The sequence below is a fragment of the Cydia splendana genome, chromosome 26, assembly GCF_910591565.1.
Source record: "Cydia splendana chromosome 26, ilCydSple1.2, whole genome shotgun sequence".
Taxonomy (NCBI): domain Eukaryota; kingdom Metazoa; phylum Arthropoda; class Insecta; order Lepidoptera; family Tortricidae; genus Cydia; species Cydia splendana.
In genome coordinates this window covers 290,135-311,048 of record NC_085985.1, presented here as the reverse complement: position 1 = coordinate 311,048, position 20,914 = coordinate 290,135, and the positions used below count along the sequence as shown (strand labels likewise).

The following is a 20,914-nucleotide window of genomic DNA, read 5'->3' as shown; positions in this document are numbered from 1 at the left end:
ACACCAACAATACTGGTCTAACCTAGGCACCTGCAGGCAGGCAAAGGAAGCCCTCCCGACACTCAACCCCAATCTGTCGCGGAGACTTCGACAGCTGAAGAGACCACAGCTCCGGCTTATAGCCGGGGCAATAACTGGACACGCCTCATTTAACAAGCACCTACTAACCCTACGTGTTACAGATAGCCCCCTCTGCAGAGCGTGCATGGAGGCAGAGGAGACAGCCGCCCACGTCATTCTTGAATGCCCAGGGGTGGCAAAATACCGGGCACAACACCTCGGCTCACCGGGGTCTCTCCCAGAAGTCGTCGGCAACGTCAAGGGTCTGCTAGGCTTCTTGGTAGAGTTGGGTTGGCAGGAATGGTGCCGCCAACCCAATACGCAAAATAGGCGCGATATTATGACGTCGAGTTGCGGAAACCAAGCCCGCGAAAACCTATAACCTATAACCTATATCCGCATCCGCATCCGCATCCGCGGATGTCAAAAAATCTGCATCCGCAACATCCCTGGTCAGTAGGTACATTAACTTTAGTAATACAACTGATAATCCTCCTTGGACTCTTCGGTTTTTATTACCAGATAATTAAACACTTAGAGCCACTTGCCCCATTTACTAACCTGGGGTTGTTGATGTTTGATGTTTGATGATGATGTTAAGAGGATACACTCCGGCCGGTTCTCCATACAAACGTAGTTCCCATTTTCCTCTCTGGATATTGACATTATGGAAAATGTTTTAACATATTTTGATGTATAACATAGCTCCATATGACTGACTTTTTTCGATTTTTTTATTTGTGTAAAAATTAGGAGTGAAAAACAGATTTCATACAAATTTTTAAATGCTCCTAACTCTTATACCTAATATAATTCAAGATACGAAGAAATCAAACGTAGGGGCATAGCTCTGGTTGATATACAACAAACTGTCAAAATATTTTTAATAATGTTAATAAAATAATAATTAATCTATTTCAGAATTGAATTATTCCTTATACAATTACTTAAAACTTAAAATCTATACTGCAATGTTCTGCCGCCGGAGTGCAGCACTAAGTGCACATAGTAAACCATAGAGTAACTTATACATACTATAGGCCTTAAACAGTTTTTTTATAAATTTTCACTATGACATTGATGCATCAAGGTGGTTTGTTTACAGGTGGCCTACCGCGAAAGGCTAAAATCTCTCTATTGATCGAATAGGCAAGAGTAATAGAGGCAGAAACCGAACTTTCGATTTTCGTGTTTCGCGGTAGGCCCTGTGATTGTGCTAGTGACGCCCTCTACGCAGAGTTTTGCGTAATATTATGAGAAAACTGTACAGTTCGGACGAACACACAATTTCTCTCCTGTGGGCAATAGTTAATAGCTTTTGGGCGTGTAGGTAGGTACTTAATAATTTTATCATACTTATCCAAATAGAAGGAGTACCTTTTCACGTGGATAAGGGTTAAATAAGAAAATTAACCTATACGGCCCTTAACTTTTAGGTATGTCTACAGGAAAGACGCGAACACAGTGTTGTGTTGTGTTTGCTCTTTTATCATCTACCTAATATATAGTATGCACTCTCTTCACTCTCTTGCTTACGTACTATCGGGAGCGTTCAGCGTTGACGGTGAACCACACGCGAAAAAATTAGCCTCGTTCCTTGCAACAAGTTAAACCCCCCACACAGATAACCAATTAGGACATCGTATTAAACATAGTGAGGAAACCGGACTAATCTTAACTAGTGGCTCTGTGAGCTGTAGACCTCGCAAGCAGAGCTTTAAATTACATGGTGCTAAGAGCTTTAAATATAGTAAATAAAAAAAAAATACGAAATTAAAGTGTAAAAAAATAAAAAAAGTTATATCCCAGCATACAAATACTGGGGATCGAACCCAGACTCTCTGTGCAAACAAAAAAAGCGAATGTTTACAAACTGAGCCAAACAGTTCTTAGATAAGCTGACGAAATTTAGCTACTCATTCTCAAATTAAAATTAGTTAAAATTAAATATCTCAATACCTCCGAAACCAGCGAAATAATTTTTCTGAATTTTTGGCCATTTAATCTATAAACATCTCAAAAAGAAAACACTCGTATGATACCGATATGACTATTTGTTTAGGCGCGAGCTATCACAACATATCCATTTTGAAAAAAATCCATAAACAGGCTCGACAAAAATTTTTTATCGAGTCACAGAATTCGGTTACAAAATTTCACGAGAATCGGTTAAGAATTGCGACCTGTAGAGGAGAACATCCGGACATACAAAAGCAAAATGCGCGAGTCAAAACGTAGACCTTCGCTACGCTTCGGTCAACTAGTTTACCCTCTGGGTTGGAAGGTCAGATGGCAGTCGCTTGTGTAAAAACTAGTGCCTACACCAATTCTTGAGATTAGTTGCCAAGCGGACCCCAGGCGCCCATGAGCCATGGCAAAATGCCGGGACAACGCAAGGAAGATGATGACAGATAAGATAACCAATTAGGATGCAATCTAGCTAGAGCATTTGTAAACTAAGATGAGGAATCCCAAATGCATCTGTATGAGGAGGCAACCTCGCGTTCTCATACAGATAACCAATAAGAAAGCCCAAACAACCAATAAACTGACTCTATTACCTATTGTTTGTCTCATTACCTGCCTTTAGCCTTTTCACAGTTTTCATTATTAAGATAAGGAATCTTAAATGTGTTCTGATTGGTTATCTGTGTGAGGGGCCAGAGCTGAGCTCACTGCAAGGATCGAGGCCAATTTTTGTAATTGGAACACTGCCAACGCTCTCGCCCGTTCTAAGAATGACGGTAAACGCACATCCAACTTAGACCCTCATTCGCGCGCACTATTTTGCTGGATCACTTTTTCCCTTGTCCATTGTGTCTACTCCGTATCCTGAGCTCGAAGTTGTCGCAGTGCTTCATCATGACGTCGAACTTCACCCTGAAGGGGGCCAGCAGCTGGTCGGGCGGCACGCTCAGCGGCGGCAGCATTTCGTAGCGACGCAGCAGGTTCGATAGGTTCGTCTTCGTTGACATTATGGCGTAGTTACCTCCTGAAATTAACGGTTGCAGTTAAGGTCAAGGAGAGGACCGGCATATAAGTGTTTTGGTTGGCAATACCGTTTATTTGACTATACGCGACTGAATGCCAAATAGAATCTTGTCAAGCTTTCATGTTTTAGGGGCAAGCGACATGAGGTCAAAGGTGATGCAGATCCTCAGCGAGTGATTCATTCAGGGGCCCTTCGAGGAACCTCTCGGGCCGGAACTGCTCCACGTCGTCTCTAATATATGGTGCAGGAGACCAACAGATACGTACCGATGCAGTTCCGCAGCGAGTAGCTGAAGGCCACGAACTGCGCGGGGTGCTTCAGCGGCCCTTCCAGGAATCTCTCGGGCCGGAACTCTTCCACGTCGTCGCCCCAGTACTTGGTGTTGCGGTGCGTGGCCCAGAGGTGCAGGAACATGGCCATCCCGGGGCGTAAGGTCACGCCGTTTGCTGGGAACACACAAGGACAAACTCAACCGCTATTGTGTAATGCCTCGGCGCGATAAAAAAGCGTTGAATGACGCAAATGGATAGGTACAAGTGTAGGTATATTTATTCACACGATCGATGGCGGTGGCGCTTTTTAGGGTTCCGTATCTCAAAAGGAAAAAACGGAACCCTTATAGGATCACTCGTGCGTCTGTTTGTCTGTCCGTCTGTCACAGCCCATTTTCTCCAAAATTACTGGACCAATTAAATTGAAATTTGGTACACATATGTAAATTCGTGACTCAAAGACGGACATCTTACGTAAACAAATGAATTTTAAACATGGAGGCCACTTTTGGGGGGTAAATGAGAAAATTAAAAAATAATGTTTTTTTAAACTGTTCCGTAGAGGAACAGATTAGTATTAATTACTTTCTATGCATATTTAAATAGGTATTTTTCGTACATACAAAGCAACACAATTAGGAAAGAATATATTTTCGTGTAGAAGCTTGAACTGGCAACTGTATTTATCTCAAAGCCCTTCTGGCGCGATCTACAACCGCGCCACCTAGCGAGGATAAAAAAAAACTCTTCGCCTGCCGTTAAACCAAATGGCCGCGTTCGATCCGCGCTCCGATTAAAATAATTCATATATCGGTTCCCGTCGCTGCGATTTAAGTGAAAATCAACCAGAGACTAATTAGTGACCCAGTGCCCCTTATGTAGCTGTCGATAAGGAAGAGGATTTCCAAATCATCATACATAGACCACCACGTGGTACGTCAAGGTGCTGCTGGATTTATGTGAGTTGTTCTCGATTATCTTGGCTACATAAACTATATCGTGTTACATATCTAATGAAAGAGCTCATTTTGAGAATTTAAATATATTTCTTTCGTAATTTTAAAATAAATAGTTTAGAAGTCATTTAAGAAAATAGCCAAAAAATTACCATTCCCCCCCTTTATCTCCGAAACTACTGGGTCTAAAATTTACAGAATAGTTCTTTACCTATAGATGACAGGAAAACCTATTAGAAATGTGCAGTCAAGCGTGAGTCATTGTGAGTGAGTGAGGTCATTTTTTGGCTATTTTCTTAAATAACTTCGAACCTATATATTTTAAAATTATAAAAAAATGTGCATCTTTGGGTCACTAATTTACATATGTGTACCAAATTTCAACTTAATTGGTCCAGTAGTTTCCGAGAAAATAGGCTGTGACTGACGGACAGACAGACAGACGCACGAGTGATCCTATAAGGGTTCCGTTTTTTCCTTTTGAGGTACGGAACGTAACGGAACCCTAAAAAATACATTGTTAAAAATTTACCACTCGCGTTTTACATATAAAAAATACATTGTTAAAAATTGGGTAATGTACGGAACCCTTGGAACGCGAGTCCGACTCGCACTTAGACATAGACATAGACATAGACATAGACATAGAAAAACTTTATTTAACATCACAAACATCACATTAATGGTACATTTGAACATAGATCTAATGTATTTAGTCTAAGCATTTAAACATAAAACCTTAAAAACTTTTAAAACAAATTAAATTTATGTTTACATATAAACAAAACAGCGTGATGTTAAAAAGGGGCTCGACTCAGCATGATGTTACAGTAAAATTAACTGCAACGCTGGTTTTCAGTCGGACCCTAATAAAATAATAAAGAACCTAAAGTAGGTAAAAGAGGAAAATAAAATATGTGACGGAACGGAGAGCGGAGTGCAAGTTATAAAAAATATATGTGTAATACCTACTGTGTATTTTATGTGTGTTCGTTAGTTTGTGTAATACAGTATCATATTAAAATATACATATTAAAAAAGGAACGTTTTGTGTATATAGATTGGGATATATATTGAGTGTGAAGTGCATACGTATTTGTTAAGAATATAGTCTAGTGTATTGTTTGGCTGGGCTATTATCAGAGATAAGAAGGTAGGTAAGAGGGTATTGCTCTACCGCCAAGAGGTAGTTCTTTTTGAATCTGAAGAAGATGTCGCTTAAGTCGGGTTTTGAAACTATGAAGACCATTTAATATCTGTAGTGGTGGAGGTATATTATTCCAGCACTTAGTTGCTGTGTATTTAAAACTACCTCGAAAAGCGGTGGTGCAGTGATGTGAAGCTACTAATTTGCTGCTGACCGATCTAAGGCCATATTTCATTGAAGTGTTTGAGCGCCAGGTGAACTTTTCAAAGAGGTACTCCGGTTTTGCAAACTTTACTACGCCGAACAATAAGGAAGAAAGATGGAGTTCTCTTCTGTAAGCCATTTTGAGAATGCCTGGTGAATTTAAATAAGGAGTCACATGCGCTCGCGGGGAAATTTTAAAACAATAGCGCGCACATGCATTTTGGACTCTTTGTATGATGCGGTCTGTCCGTGCTAATAAGCGTGGACCATATACTACATCCGCGTAATCAAATCTTGAGAGTATAAGCGTATCACAAAGTTTGATTCGAAGGTCTTCGCTAAGAAAATCACGGATTCTATAGAGGATTTTTAGTCTATAAAACGAGTTTCTGGCAATATTTGCTATGTGACTTTCAAACCGAAGAGTCTCGTCCATTATAAGACCTAAATTACGCGACTCGAAAACACGATCTATTTGTTCGCCTGAAATGAAAATTATTGGTTTATGGCTATCTATTTGTATTAATTGGTGTTTGGAACCGAAAAACATAACTTTTGATTTGCTGGGATTTAGAACTAAAGAATTTGAGGAGGACCAAGTTGTTATATTGTTCAAGTCTTCATTTATTTTGGCAACTGCTACAGCAACATTAGTAGGATCACATGGGATGTAGATTTGGATATCATCAGCGTATAAGTGGAAGTTACTATGTTTTATTACATCACGGACATCAGCTGTATATAAAATAAATAATAGCGGGCCTAAGATCGATCCCTGTGGCACTCCTCTTGATAATATAGATGGTTTAGACTTCAAAATCATACCGCTACTATCTTGAAGTTTGACCATTTGTGTTCGATCAGTAAGATAACTCGAAAACCATTTAATTGTGTCCGGTTCAAAACCATAATATTTCATTTTGGATAACAATAAGTTTGTATTTATGGCATCAAAGGCACGAGAGAAATCAAGCAGTGCCATTATAGTTCCCCTGCCCATATCTTGTGCAGATAGTATATTGTCTACTACATCAAGAAGTGCAGTTGCCGTGCTATGCGATTTACGAAACCCAGATTGTAGAACAGGAAGAACTTGATTTTTTTCAAGAAAAGCAGATAACTGAGTATATACAAGTCGTTCGATTATTTTAGATATACAAGGAAGAATGCTTATTGGTCGCAAATCTTTAAAACTACTTACGTTACTTTTTTTGGGAAGAGGCGTTACTAATGCTATTTTCCAGGCATCGGGAAAGACTGAGGATATTATAGATTTATTTATTATTGCAGTGATAGTACCTAGTGAATGAGGAAGAGTTAAAAGTAGCATATCTAATGAAATACCGTCATCGCCCAGAGCAGAGGATTTAAGTGATCTAATTATTTTTAGTACTGAGATTTCATCTACTGGCTCTAAGCTAAATGATAAGGCATGGTAGCGATTGGATTCAAAGTAAGATTGATATGGCTGAGGAGCTACAGGATTACCTGCAACTTCGAGAAAATGCGAGTTAATAAGATCTGGGTCACGTAAATGAGTAGGAATATCATGGTTTTGAGATTTCTGAGTTACTTTCACGGTGCGTTTAAGATTGTTCCACAGAGATCGAGAATTACTAGCATTACGGTTAATATGTTGATTGAAATATGCCCGTGTTTCATTAAATATAGCTTTGTTAACGCAGCTTTTTAAATCAGTGTAGTATTTTTTATGCTCATCTAGTCCAGATGCCCTAAACCTATTATGAGCCTGATCACGCAGACGCATCATTTCCCTGATCGTATATGTCATCCAAGGATAGCTTCTTTCTCTGATAATAACCTGTTTTTGAGGTGCATATAAGTCAAACAATGATAAAACTATGCTATTAAAAGAATTTACCATATCATTTACAGTTGATAGTGAAATAATGTTGTCCCATGGAATACATTCAAGAGTTTGATTGAATATTAGTGAGTCAATATCTTTTAGTGGTCTTAAAATAATTTTCTGTTGTACAGGTTTACTTTTCTTTATATTTAGTTCACAAGTCAAGAATGCATGATGACTAAGGGTAGGTATATATTCTACTTGAGTATTTAAAACGGCTATGTTGCTACTAATTAAATCTATTAATGTACTGCTATGACTTGTAAAGTGAGTGGGCTCATTTACATGTTGTGTAAGATTGAAATAGGTAAAAAATTGGATGAGTTTAATGCGATTCCTGTCGTTACTTAACAAATTTACATTAAAATCTCCCATTAACATAATATAGTCGTAACTGGAGAACGAGGAAATAGTTTCAGTTAGTGAATCTATAAAAGTATCAATGTCAAACCACGGTGGCCGGTAAGCTGTTCCTATGAGTAAAACTACGCCTTTAATAGATAATTTAAGCCACATTTGTTCAACTGCGGAGCCGGAGGGATGGGCACAGCGCCGCGCAGTAATACCTTTTCTGATGTAGAAGCCGACGCCGCCGCCGCGCTCGCGCACCGATCGCGGCCGGGGGACGTGGCGCAGACTATAGTTCGGCACGACCGGTGCCCGTCCCTCCTCCCCCTCCCTAAGCCAGGTTTCATTTATAGCCATTATGTCTACATTATGCTCTTGAACTGCAACTATAAATTCGTTATGATTATTCCCTAGAGAGCCTGCATTGAGAAGTCCTAATTTTAAATTTATTTTCTTAGCCATTTATGAATAATATAAAACCGCGATTGTTGGGAATTAAATAAATAAGAGGAGACAGAAGCAGACTCTGTAAGGCAATCATACTACCTTTTTGGTTGAATAGCAAGGCAAGGGAACATAAATATGGCATTATAGTTACATGTAAAATATGACATAAGATATATTTGTATAATACTATAGAACTAAGTAGGTACTTTCCAGTTAAGTTGCAATAAGGCAATTGTGTAGTGTCAATAGGTACAAGTATTATACGGTGTAACATGGAGTGGTCGCAGTACATATTTTTAGTGTCATTACTTGGCCGGTTTTTATAAAGCGTTATTGGATTTTCGACTTTGATCGTTGGCCTTTAAATCGAATTTACCGTAGAACTACTAACGTCACGTTCTATAACGCGACGCTTTTTAAACTCTCGCGCGAATGAGGCCTGAGTCAATGTAGTTACAATATGTGGATCCTGGTTTTCTAAATAAAAAACAATTCTCAAAAATTGGCACCGCTGACACTATTACTACGTTAATTTTTTTACCCAGTTTGGTAACGACGGGTCTGATCTAGAATAGACGTGCATAATTATGGGTTTGTGGGGAAATAAATGATTTGATTGATTGTTTGAATACGTACGCAGTACAACCGTCTCGTGCACGTCCCTCACGACGACGGGCGCCGGCGGATACAGCCGCAGAGTCTCCTTGATGACGGCCTCCATGTACGTCAGCTTCGGGAGGTCCTGCCACGTCACAGGCCGGTCCGAGTCGCCGAACACCTCCTTCAATCTAGTGAGAACATTTTATAATTTCAGAATTTCACATTACAATGGCATAACTATTTATGTTTTAGATTTTTGCCACGGCTCATTGGAGCCTGGGGTGGCAATGTGCAAATTAAGAGCATTCTCAAAATTCCCGAAATATTTAGAAAATTACATGAGAAAATTCTCATGCAAGTTTCCACTTAGAAAATTCCCGTTCAGATTAGGAGTTATTGCTCAATGTTCTAAACTGTTGACGACTGTTTCATTTAACATTTCATCACTCATTGGCGTCTAGTTCGAGGGTCTTAATAAATCGAAACAAACTGAAAATTTTGTGTTTTAAATTCTAAAGCATAGTGTTCTAAATTCTTGCTAAACCCATGCAGTGGTGTCGCGGAACACAAGTTTAGAGTATGGCTGCATTACAGAACTTTGCAATTTTTGAAAATTCACTTTGGCATATTGATAGCCTGGGGTCGCTTGGCAATTCATTCTTGCAATGAATACTACACAAATTAAAAATTGGCTCCCTAATAAAACATAATATCATACAGGTACGTAATTGTCAGAAAACGTACCAAAATTTGACAGATAGTGAGAATCTTTGAACACCTGAAATAAAACATTCAAGAGAACCAGATTTAGTAGAATGCCGTTATTCAGCACCTATACTGATTTATTTTTGTGGAAAGTTATTGTGATGAAAACCATAAAATAACGTTTTTTGGTTAAAATATTTTAATGATACGTACTCTTCGTAGACCTTGTCCTGCACCCTGGGATGTCTGGACAGCATGAGGGCGACGAAGGCGGTGCCGACGGCCGAGGTGTCCGTGCCGGCCGACACGATGGAGATGATCTCTTCCCTCAGCTCGATGTCCGTGTAGCCCCCGGGAGCCAATATCATCATGTCCAGGAACGGTCTGTTGCGGTCCTTGGGATCTAATAAGTTCGCAAAGAATTAGATATGTATATTAGGGAATTGTAGGTAGACAAAGGTGGGCATCAAAGCTAACTTTTCTTATCTAGGAAACTATTTTTGTATTTTTTTGCTTAAATAATATTTTGAAACATAATAATTTCCTCATAGGTGATGTGAAAAGCAATGTGTGTCACATGGTAGCAAAATTATTTCAACCTTGGGCGTTAACCTTGGGAATTTAGAATCCGTCGCTTCGTTCAGGATTCAATGTACACCCATTAAATATGTCATTTTGCTCCCTTGTGACACAATCTAGTAGGTAGTACTGTAAAGATTTTTGTGAACTCCACTATACTCAATTACTTACCGTAGTAAGCCCCTTGTTCTGCCAATTCTTTTCTTCTATCACTTATAATCTGTAACAAACACAAATTAGCCATTACTAATAGCTTGTCAAAAGTGGGGTAGTCCCACGGTGACTGGTTGGTAGTCCCATCATGACACATCACACTATGATACTAGGGCATAGGGCCATAACACTACTGCTAGCTTGGCTTAACAACAATAGGGGTTTACCTTTATTTTGCCGTAAATTTTTCTGCAGATTTTCGTTTCACAGAAATTTTTTCAAGTAATTTCAAATCGCAAAATAATCTTTAGGTACATAGAATACTTATTTACTTCAAATAATTTTAGTTCGGATTAGTTATGTTTCACCAAAAATTTAAAACATTAGTTTTGTTTCAAGAACAATTTGTTCATGTAATTTCATTTCACAGAATCATCGATCTGTAGAAAAGTCACTTCTTATAAATACGGTTCACCAAAATTTAATATACAGAATAGTTATTTAGTCGAATTTTATTTATTTAGTCGTTAATTTAACGCAATCTGCTTCTCTGGAAGGAATTCGTTTTTAGGGGTTGCCGTTCTAACCTAACCCACTTTTCTGGCAACAGTTCGTTTTCTTGGGGGTCGCAGTTCTAACCTAACCTAACCCACTTTTCGGGCAACAGTTCGTTTTCTTAGGGGTCACAGTTCTAACATAACCTAACCCACTTTTATGGAAAAAGTCCTTTTTTTGGGGGTCGCAGTTCTAACCTAACCTAACCCACTTTTTTGGCAACAGTTCGTTTTCTTGGGGGTCGCAGTATGTGAAAGGTAATTAAGTAAAATAATAATTGTTGAAATTAATATTCTGTGAACTGTAGTGTCGCAAAAATAATATTCAATGAATAATAACTCTACAGTCAGTCTTTTATTTTATTTAAAAATCTTTGAATAAATATTCTGAATTTTAATCAAGTTACAAAATATGTTTCTTTGAAATGAATAATCGAAGAAACAGAATTAATTGTAACAAAAATGTGCGATTCGATTCTTCTATGAATAATTTTCTGTAGAACAAAATTCTGCAAAAAATTTGGCGGTAACAAACACAAATTAGCCATTACTAATAGCTTGTCAAAAGTGGGGTAGACTTTCCATCATGACACATTACACAATGATACTAGGACATAGCTTAGGGCCATAACAGTACTGCTAGCTTGGCTTAACTATAATAGGTATTATTTATAAAATTGTACCTTATCAAAAAACGCGTAAGCTGTCTTCCTCTGCTCGATGAAGGGCTTGTAGTTGGAGGTAAGCCTGAAGACCCAGTCCCAGTAGAGCCAGGGCGACAGCATGCGCTTGGCGAGGATCTGGACGACCACGTCGAAGGCCTCGATGAACAGGTGGTGCCGGTTCTTCTGCGCGTTCAGCTCCATGCCCAGGACAGTCTCTGAAATTTTACAACGCAGATCATTTATAAACTGAAATAGATGTCATATATTATAGAAAAAGGTTCGAACCGGCGTCTTTAGCTAAGAACGCCTTGAACCCCCAGGCCACATCGCCACGGCGGAACCCTCAGAGGTCTGTGCGCCATCGGAGATCGGAGGTGCGGCACATCTTTTCCTGTGGCTGTAAAGTCCAATCGCCGCACGGCACTTCCTCCCACAATGATCGCAGGTGAAACGCGAATCTGTTGATGGTTCCTGTGCAGCCTGAAGTCTTTTCTGCTGTAAATCGTCGAGCCAGACTTCGTCATGCTTCGCTTTCACGTCATGTAAAAGGTTACGCCATTCCGCTCTCGGCAATATGCCATCTTAGCCCCACTTGCACCATTTGCACCATCCAACTAACCCGGGGTTAACCGGTTAAACAGTTAACGCAGTGCAGTGTCAAATTGTACCCATGGTAACTCCAGGTTTAACCGGTTAACCCGGGTGAGTGGGATGGTGCAAGTGGCCCTTAGTAAGACTAGGCGTTTTTGACCAATATCCTGACTTACCGCAGATAGCATCAAACGTGTAGGAAGTAATGTACTCCCAGAAGGAGAAGTCCCCGCCGCCGTCGTGTGCGCGCAGCTGCGCCACCATGATGCGGCTCTGCTTGTCGAACACGGTCACGAACTCGTGCAGGTTCTTCATGCTGAACGTCGGCGCCATCACCTTGCGGCGGGGACGCCAGATCTTAACTGTGAAGCAATATTTCAAACTGGTCTCAGCCTATTCCAATTTTAAAATAGTATAGGCCCGTCCAGACGGGACAATCAAATTGCCTTTTTGATCAGAAATTAAATTATAATAACTTTTGATAATCATTGTTATTTATGTAAATTTCTATTCCTAATCGGTTTAGTGTTATGAAATTTCTAATATTCATTTTATCAAAAATATTTTATTATTAAAATTATAAAAGTAAAACTTCAATCCATAGACCGGTATACTGTTCACTTTTTCTAGAATAGTCCCACAATGCCTGCTGAGACCGGTTCATGGGTGTCTATTGCTGCACCTGTGAACGGGTCCCAGCAGGCGTTCTACATGACATTAAAGCTCTCCAAAGGGTGTTGGATCTATATCCCCACACAAGCCTATCTAAAGACCGGGATTAATAGGCCCGTGAAATCCAAAATGGAGATAAAAAAAAATAGCCTATATACGTCCCAATGCTGGGCAAGAATAAAATCTTAAAATTCGTGTGACATAATTTATTATTATTATATGTAAGGGTTGACGTACCCGGAGCAAATATGAGTCCGTTCCCGAGAGCCAGCCTCAGGAACTTCGTAATGAAGTCTTTCTCCAGACACGCCTTGGCCACCACCTCCAGCAGCTCGGGCTCGCTGATCACTGCCGACAAGGTCAAATTAAATTATTAAATACAATACAATTAGGTACTTTATTCCTACTAGTCAAATCAGCTTCTTTTAAGGGTTCCGTACCCAAAGGGTAAAAACGGGGCCCTAATATTAAGACTCCACTGTCCGTCTGTCCGTCACCAGGCTGTATCTCATAAACCGTGATAGCGAGAGAGTTGAATTTTCACAGATGATGTCTTTCTGTTGCCACTATAATGACTAATATAAAAAAGAAAATAGCATTACGCCAAAGAGAATTAAAAAAACATGCAAAATTCTCATGGAAAATTCTAGGTATTTTTTATTGCATATTTATTGCCAATCGCTGATGGATTTCACTTTAGATGGCAAAGTAAGATAGATTGTGACATTTGTAAAATATCATGCAATTAGGTATTAACAAGAAATAAATTATCTAATCTAATAATTTTACACAGCTAGCTCGTCGTCTATATTTTTCGTCCAATGATTAAACTATTTGACCCGTATCGTGCCACGAGACGACGTCGCAACGTTACAAATGACATCGCATCGCATCGCGCGACGACGCGTCGTCGTATCGTCTATAATAAATTGTGTTTTGGCTTTAAGGTTTGTTTAAAACTTACCTGCATACAACTTCGGCCCCATCCATATCGAACTGATACCTCCGTTTTTAAGGGACTTGTAGCCCATTTTTATAAATGAGTTCATTCGGTCTGAAAAAGTAACAAATAACACCAAATAATTTAAATATGTACCTATATAATCTAAACCTAAAAATTATCAACCTACACATTTATTTAAAAACCGGGTTAAAGTAAAAGTATTATTATAATCTCGTATAAAAAAATTAAAACGGAATCTGAAGAATCTGAACGATCATTCAAAAATTACTTATTTATGGATGTCGAAAGAAAAGTCAAACTGGGGTTTGTGTCCTGAGTTCATTAATTTTTTGAATTACTCAATGATTTAATTTTTTTTCAGTGTCCGATTCCATATAGGTATTGTGTATCTGATATTGTGATAATTGTACAATAAATCAAATAGATATCTCACCTTCATCGGTACCCGCGAATACGTACGACTGGCCGATGAGAGGATAGGTCGGTATGCCAAGAGGGTACTTGTTGGCGAATTCGTAAAGCGGCCGCCTTCGCCACGCGTACAGCGCGAGCGCAATGGTCGCGGCTAGGAGGAGCAGCGGCCAAAACATGGCTGCTTATTGTCGCAGGGCAATGACGATCTACGGAGAAAATACATTCATATTACAATTTTACATAGCATGCGATAGAAATATCGTACCATGTACCATCAGCCGCAAAAGTGCATGGCGAACTTTATCAATGAATTCATTCATTTCTCCATGCAATTTCGCAGCTCACTGTACATAATTATTTTCCATCGTATTTTCACGGAAACGTGCGAACGTGTCTTGCTATTTCTGCCAGTGTCGGTACAAACAGTACTGAAGGTTGCTTGAAGTAGCATGACAAATACGAACGTTTCCGAGAAAATACGATGGAAAACAATTATACACTAATACAGGTGTTACGGGGAGTGCTCCGAGGAAATGTTCCGATTACTCCCTGCCGCCTCTTTCCGCCATCGCCCTACGCGACAGCATTTCCATCTTCACCACTTGGATGGTTGCCATTCCTCAACTGTGGGAATGAACTGCCGCCTGCGACAATTCCGGACCGATACGAACCTTCCAGAAAAGAGCGTACGATCTTAAAGGCCGGCATCGCACTTACAACCTCTCTGGTGTTGAAGCTCTCCATGGGAGGCGGTAATCGCTTACCTGAGTAACTAACGCTACTCAGTGTTACAAATCGACGTAACACCTTAGTTTGCTCTATAGATATACTTGTATGAGGTACATAGAAGACATTTATAACTACAGAAATATTTGTGATAAACACACCAACCAGGATTTTATTTTATATTTTATTCCGGGATCTCCTGCTGCTCTGTAAGCCAAAGATACTACGGACTAGGCTAGGAGTCAATTATTTTGTAAATTTCAATTGTTTTACTTATTACATTACTTTGTAGATTTAATTAATTAGTGCGTGCGTGCGTGAGTATAATTAATGTATGTATTCCATGATCCGTATAATAATGAGGACGGGTCGCTAATAGAGTAGTTAAGGGTCATCCATTAATTAATAAAATCTTGCGCAACTACATATGTACGAAATTTCAACTTTTCACTACACGTACTAGTCCAGAAAATTAATAATATATTCGCATAATATGCTTAAGTGAGTTGTTATATCAAATATTTTATATATTGGTGTGGAAACACTCGGCCCGTGGGGTGCCAGTGCCCTGAAAATTTTCGGAGCGTTATCAAAAAGGCTGGTGGATCATCCACCAGTCAGTCCAGTCACATCCACCGTGGATGTGACTGGACTGACTGGGGACCATAGGGCTGGCAGCTTCCTCGCACAGCGCATAAGACATCCTATGTTTATAATTCCTAATAGAGTATTTGACTGTATTTAAAATCAATTATTTTATACCATGCATGAAATAAAGCACCAGAGGATTGATAGGGAAACGTAGATAGCAGTTGCTTTTGGATACAATTTCTTTTTTTAAACCCATATAAAACTATAAAGAGTGGGTAATTTTGATTGTGACGTCACATGCCAGTGTTTCATATAAGTAATTTCCATAGTAGCAAAATTGCTTTGACAGTTCGAAAAAAGAAACTGATCTGACTAGTGGTCAAATAACCTATTCCCATTTCCATTTTATTAATTTTGTGTGTTTTTATGTTTTAATTTTAATATTAGCTGCATGTTTGTTTGTTGTTGTTGTTCTTGTAGTTAAGTTAAGTTATTTATGACATAATTCAAACACAATGTAAAATTGTTTTATGAATAAATGAATAAGAATAAGAATAAGCATTGCAATTCAGCGAGGTAATGCTGCCAGCGTCTACGGGACCTTGCCGAGGGTGATTTTTTATTGTAGTTTAGGTTTAGGGGTGTTTTATTTTTTAAGTAGGTACGTAATTTACATAATGTTAACAATATTATTCTTGGCATTACTACAGCTATTGATTGCATAATAAATGTTTTAATATACTACATAAATATTATTCAACATTATTTATATTTAAATTTGATTGGATATAAAAAAATTGATACCTAACTGACTTACAACCTTAGTTGCTAAGGTATTTGGAACTGCACATCACAAAATACTAAGTACAAATACTTTATTCTGACAACTCGAAAATTGATTTGTGAACCTTACGGTAAGGTCCTTACCAATAGTGTAGGAAATAAAGGTAGTGGACCCCGCAGTAATTCCTCAGCCGGAAAAAACTTTACAGTATGATAAAGTATCAATAAATAAAAAGTATTGTATAAATTTCCAAAGAATAATAATAATAATTAAAGTAAATACCTAAAGTCTTAAATCGTTAATATCTTTTTACGGAAAAATGCTCCGTTCAAAGTTTTTATTTGCTAGATATTTTAATGAACAACAAAATTTAAATATTTATTTCGAACGGCAAAAGCCGTTAGAAACTGTTTTTCAATATAGTCAGCTAAACTGGGGTACAAATTCAAAAACTCACCAGCAGTTTAGCTTCACGACCTTCCAGATGGGAAAAAGCAAGCAAATGACTTGGAAATTTGCTTTGGCCAACTGTCAATGTCAAAGGCAACTGCCTAATTTGGTGGGAGTGTAGGAGAGAGAGGGACGTATATGCTAGAAAAGGACAATACGATCAACTACAGTGTTGTCACTCTCAATATTATTATTAGGTTCCGAATATCGGTACAGTTGTTTAATGTAGTGTAAAGAATCACACACCAGTGGCAACTTCCTTCTTAAGTGCGGGCTGCGGGTCACGCGGTCGGGTCGTACTAGTAGCACAAGGACGCTAATCTGCACTTAACTGCTAAAGGAAGACGGTACATTATTGCGTAACCGCGAGATGGATTTATCTTCACTTTCAAAATTTCGGTGTTCTGGATGATAATATATTTCTTTTGGATATTTTGGATTTAAGTTTATACGTGACTGCTTAGTATAATATATTTAAAAAGAAATCGGGCTGATAAATTTTTCACTCTCTGTTTTTAATAGTTCTATAATACATACATTTGGGTACGCATTTTTTTTTGGATTTTCTTACCCACTACGCCAAATTATATTCTAAGATCATATAAGAAGAAAAAAATGACAGAGTAATTTTCCGATGAAAATGAGCCTCAAAAAAGGAATTATCATAAAAATATATTCTCATGTTTGACATAAGTTTTAGATTTTTTTCTAGTATCTCATACTGATACAAATAACTTATTTGGTAAAATAATTTTGGACTGAGGAATTACTCGGTTCAATATATAAACAGATTTGTATTTTTACGTATAAATACCTAACTTAGGAGTGTTTTTTTTTGGATATTTATGTTAGTTTCGGCTCATACTATACAATAACCAAACTAAATTTCATCGACTGAGAAATTAATGCATGGGTCTCCATCAAAAAGAATAGATGGTATAGAGGGGTCCTGTCATTGTAAATTTTGTAGTCACTGTAAATTTACTGCCATCTATCGACACACTGCTAAAACTCAAAATGAAATCGTATAAAGTTATCAAAAAATGTATATCTATGGATAAATGATTTTATTATTTTTATATCATTTTGATCCATGTTCATTCACTGATATCTATGTGTTAAAATTGTTAAATATGAAACGGTGTCGTCACGCCATCTAGCCGAGGATAGGCTAAAGGTGTGTGTGCCATCTATTCGAGAATGACTTTTGCTTGAATTCCGAGGCACGTTTTTTCCTTAGACTTTATTCGTCTTATACGAAGTTACATATGTCTTTGGTCTCCATACAACAACTTGCTTCATTTACTACACTAAATGACATGCCCGCAAAGTGCCCGCTGGAGTGCGACGTACTTATGTATGATATGTGTTAAATATCAAACGGTATCGCCATCTACACAAGTATAGGGCAAAATTATGGCGTCATCTTTTCGAGCATAAAAAAACGTGCCTCGGAAAATCAAGAAATTACCTTTTAAAGGGCACCTTTTTTCTCAGACATTATTTATCTTATACACTTCATAGATCAAAGAAATAATAAAAAAAACCGGCCAAGTGCGAGTCGGACTCGCGTTCCAAGGGTTCCGTATATTACACAATTTTTAACAATCAGTGCCGGATTAAGATATTTTGATGCCCTAAGCATTTCTAGGTGCCCCCTCTCCCTAGGGTCATCAAGATTACATTGATTTTTTGGTAAATTGAGAGAAGTACTCATTGCCGCATTACAGCTGAGAATGGAAATCAGTCACATCATTTTATCACGAAAATTGACAGTGCCGCAGCAGTAATGTTGCAACAGAGTACCTAATGCTGTTGCAGTCGCCACCCGAATGTCACCTTTATCATAGCTTAGAAAGTAATAGAAACGCGAGCGAAGCGAGCGCGGAAATTTTTCGATATAAAAACGCAATATGATAGACAGTTGTACATTTTTACTTTTAGTATGGAAATCAGTCACATCATTTTATCACGGAAGTTGACAGTACTGCAGCAGTAACGTTGCAACAGAGTAATGTTGCTGCAGTCGCCACCCGAATGTCACCTTTATCATACCTTATAAAGTTATTGAAAACGCGAGCGAAGCGAGCGCGAAAATTTTTCGATATAAAAACGCAATTTTAGTTATAGTCCCAACCAGGCGCGAATCCAGGATTTCATACAGAGAAGGGATGGGACAGTTTTCTATCAGCCTAGCTTCGCATAGGGCTCGATATTTAAGGGTCTCAGCGAGGTTGTTTTCATGCATAAAATATGCAAGAAAGCAGAGAGCTTGGAATTGAATTGGCGAAGTGTGAGAAAGGCAGTAGGCCCAGCTGCGAAAGAGGAAAGCTTGGATTTGGATCCACGCCCAAGTGTAATTAAGGCAGAAGATCAACTTTGCCGTAAGGCAGAAGGCCTCGCATAAGACCTAACGCCGAACCGCAAAAGAGTGGGTTGAAATCGAATCTATGCATGTAATCACAACTCTTCTACTGCTACCGATTGTTTCCCAAAGAACGTGCTTGTTTTGCTTATTGGTTACAAAGTCTTTATTAATTCAACCATTAAAGTCGACGAGTACAAAAAACTTTGAACTAGCTCTCAATTTAACATATTTTTTTAAACATTATTTTTAATTTGACCTTACAATTACTCGTAAGTAGGTAAGACCGTTAAATATTTAAAATGATTATCTTATCAGAAAATTATCACCAATTACTCTAAGAAAACTACTACTCTAAGTAATCCGGCACTGTTAACAATGTATTTTTTATGTGAAACGTGAGTGAAATCTCTTTAAAAAATCCGTAGGGGTCGGATCAAAAACTGTAATTAAGTCCGACTCACGCTTGACTGTACATTTCTAATAGGTTTTCCTGTCATCTATAGGTATAGACCTATTTTATGTATTTTTTTTTTAATTTAAGACTTAGTAGTTTCGGAGAAAAGGGGGGGGAATGGTCATTTTTTGCCTATTTTCTTGAATAACTTCTAAACTGTTTATTCGAAAATTATAAAAAAAATATATTTGAGATCCTTACAATAAGCTCTTTCATTTGATATGTAACATGATATAGTTTGAAAAATTAAATTTTTTCATTTTTTCATTTACCCCCCCAAAAGTGGCCCCCATGTTTAAAATTCATTTGTTTACGTTACATGTCCGTATTTGGGTCACAAACTTACATATGTGTACCAAATTTCAACTTGATTGGTCCAGTAGTTCCGGAGAAAATCGGCTGTGACAGACGGACAGACAGACAGACAGACAGACAGACGCACGAGTGATCCTATAAGGGTTCCGTTTTTTCCTTTTGAGGTACGGAACCCTAAAAAAACAAAATATATTTATTTCAGAAATTTATTTACACGAGTACAGTGATCCCCACACTAGGCTCAGCCTGTGACCTGGGGATCTTAGCGAAATACAGATGACCGACATGTCGCGGCTATTATTTTAACAGAATATGATCTAATTATTATTAAAGCTAGTACATTAAAACTAAGAATTTTTATTAAATGACTGAGCAGCAATCCAACTTAGTACAAAGACTTAAGTCGGTTAAAAAGGTCTTATTAGTAATTAAGTTATAAGTAAGTGAAAGTGTTTATTTAGTGAAGTTATATATGTATGTATGTACCTATGTATTATGGACCAAGTGATTAATGAGGGCATTATGTATAATGCCCGGGCATTATGGATAAAGACAAGCAATATCGGGCCAAGTGATTAATTATTATCTAAACTTCATTATTTATCGCATTGTCTGGTCATTATGATTATTGCCAAAGAGAATAGAGTGTATAGAGACGGATTGTCAAAGTAAATTATGTAGCCACTGTAAATTAACTGCCATCTTTCGACAGAACATAAAACTGTTAGAACGCCATTTGACTTTGCTCCTTATTCTTTTACTGGTATGTGTTAACTTATTAAATATTAATATTAACGCCATCTACTCGACTATATAGGCCAAAGGTATGGTGCAATCTTTTCGAGCGATGGCGCCACAACCTTCAGCCTACTCTCGAGTAGATGGCGTTAATATTAATATTTAACAAGTTAACACATATCAGTGAACATTACACTTTGGGATTAAAGCGTAGGTAGGTAGGTAGGTGAGGTTTGTTAGGTAGCTTCAGATGCTCGAAGGGCAAACCGCCCAGAAATAGGAGCCGGGCTGTGAA

General features: G+C 38.2%; 2 protein-coding genes across 2 annotated transcripts; both read right to left on the bottom strand.

Annotated features, from left to right (window-relative positions):
- Nucleotides 1-2,806: 2,806 nt before the first annotated feature.
- On the bottom strand, nt 2,807-8,206 carry LOC134803602 (probable cytochrome P450 313a1). Its single transcript, XM_063776404.1, has 3 exons — nt 8,068-8,206; nt 3,319-3,498; nt 2,807-3,052 (listed from the first exon to the last, which is right to left on the bottom strand). Exons 1-3 carry the CDS (start codon nt 8,204-8,206, stop codon nt 2,856-2,858), a joined length of 516 nt encoding a protein of 171 aa, XP_063632474.1. The 3' UTR covers nt 2,807-2,855.
- Nucleotides 8,207-8,833: 627 nt separating this feature from the next.
- On the bottom strand, nt 8,834-14,369 carry LOC134803601 (cytochrome P450 4d2-like). Its single transcript, XM_063776402.1, has 9 exons — nt 14,213-14,369; nt 13,780-13,869; nt 13,053-13,163; nt 12,320-12,505; nt 11,571-11,767; nt 10,352-10,400; nt 9,815-10,004; nt 8,933-9,084; nt 8,834-8,862 (listed from the first exon to the last, which is right to left on the bottom strand). Exons 1-9 carry the CDS (start codon nt 14,367-14,369, stop codon nt 8,834-8,836), a joined length of 1,161 nt encoding a protein of 386 aa, XP_063632472.1.
- Nucleotides 14,370-20,914: the final 6,545 nt, after the last annotated feature.

Coding starts and splice junctions, on each gene's coding strand:
- LOC134803602 (XM_063776404.1), bottom strand. CDS start 8,206: ATGGCTATAAATGAAACCTGGCTTAGGGAGGGGGAGGAGGGACGGGCA. Junction 3,499..8,067: donor CGGCTTCTACATCAGAAAAG/GTATTACTGCGC, acceptor GTGTGTTCCCAG/CAAACGGCGTGACCTTACGC. Junction 3,053..3,318: donor CTCGCTGCGGAACTGCATCG/GTACGTATCTGT, acceptor CGTTAATTTCAG/GAGGTAACTACGCCATAATG.
- LOC134803601 (XM_063776402.1), bottom strand. CDS start 14,369: ATGTTTTGGCCGCTGCTCCTCCTAGCCGCGACCATTGCGCTCGCGCTG. Junction 9,085..9,814: donor CAGGACAAGGTCTACGAAGA/GTACGTATCATT, acceptor TGTTCTCACTAG/ATTGAAGGAGGTGTTCGGCG. Junction 8,863..8,932: donor GCACGAGACGGTTGTACTGC/GTACGTATTCAA, acceptor CGTCTATTCTAG/ATCAGACCCGTCGTTACCAA.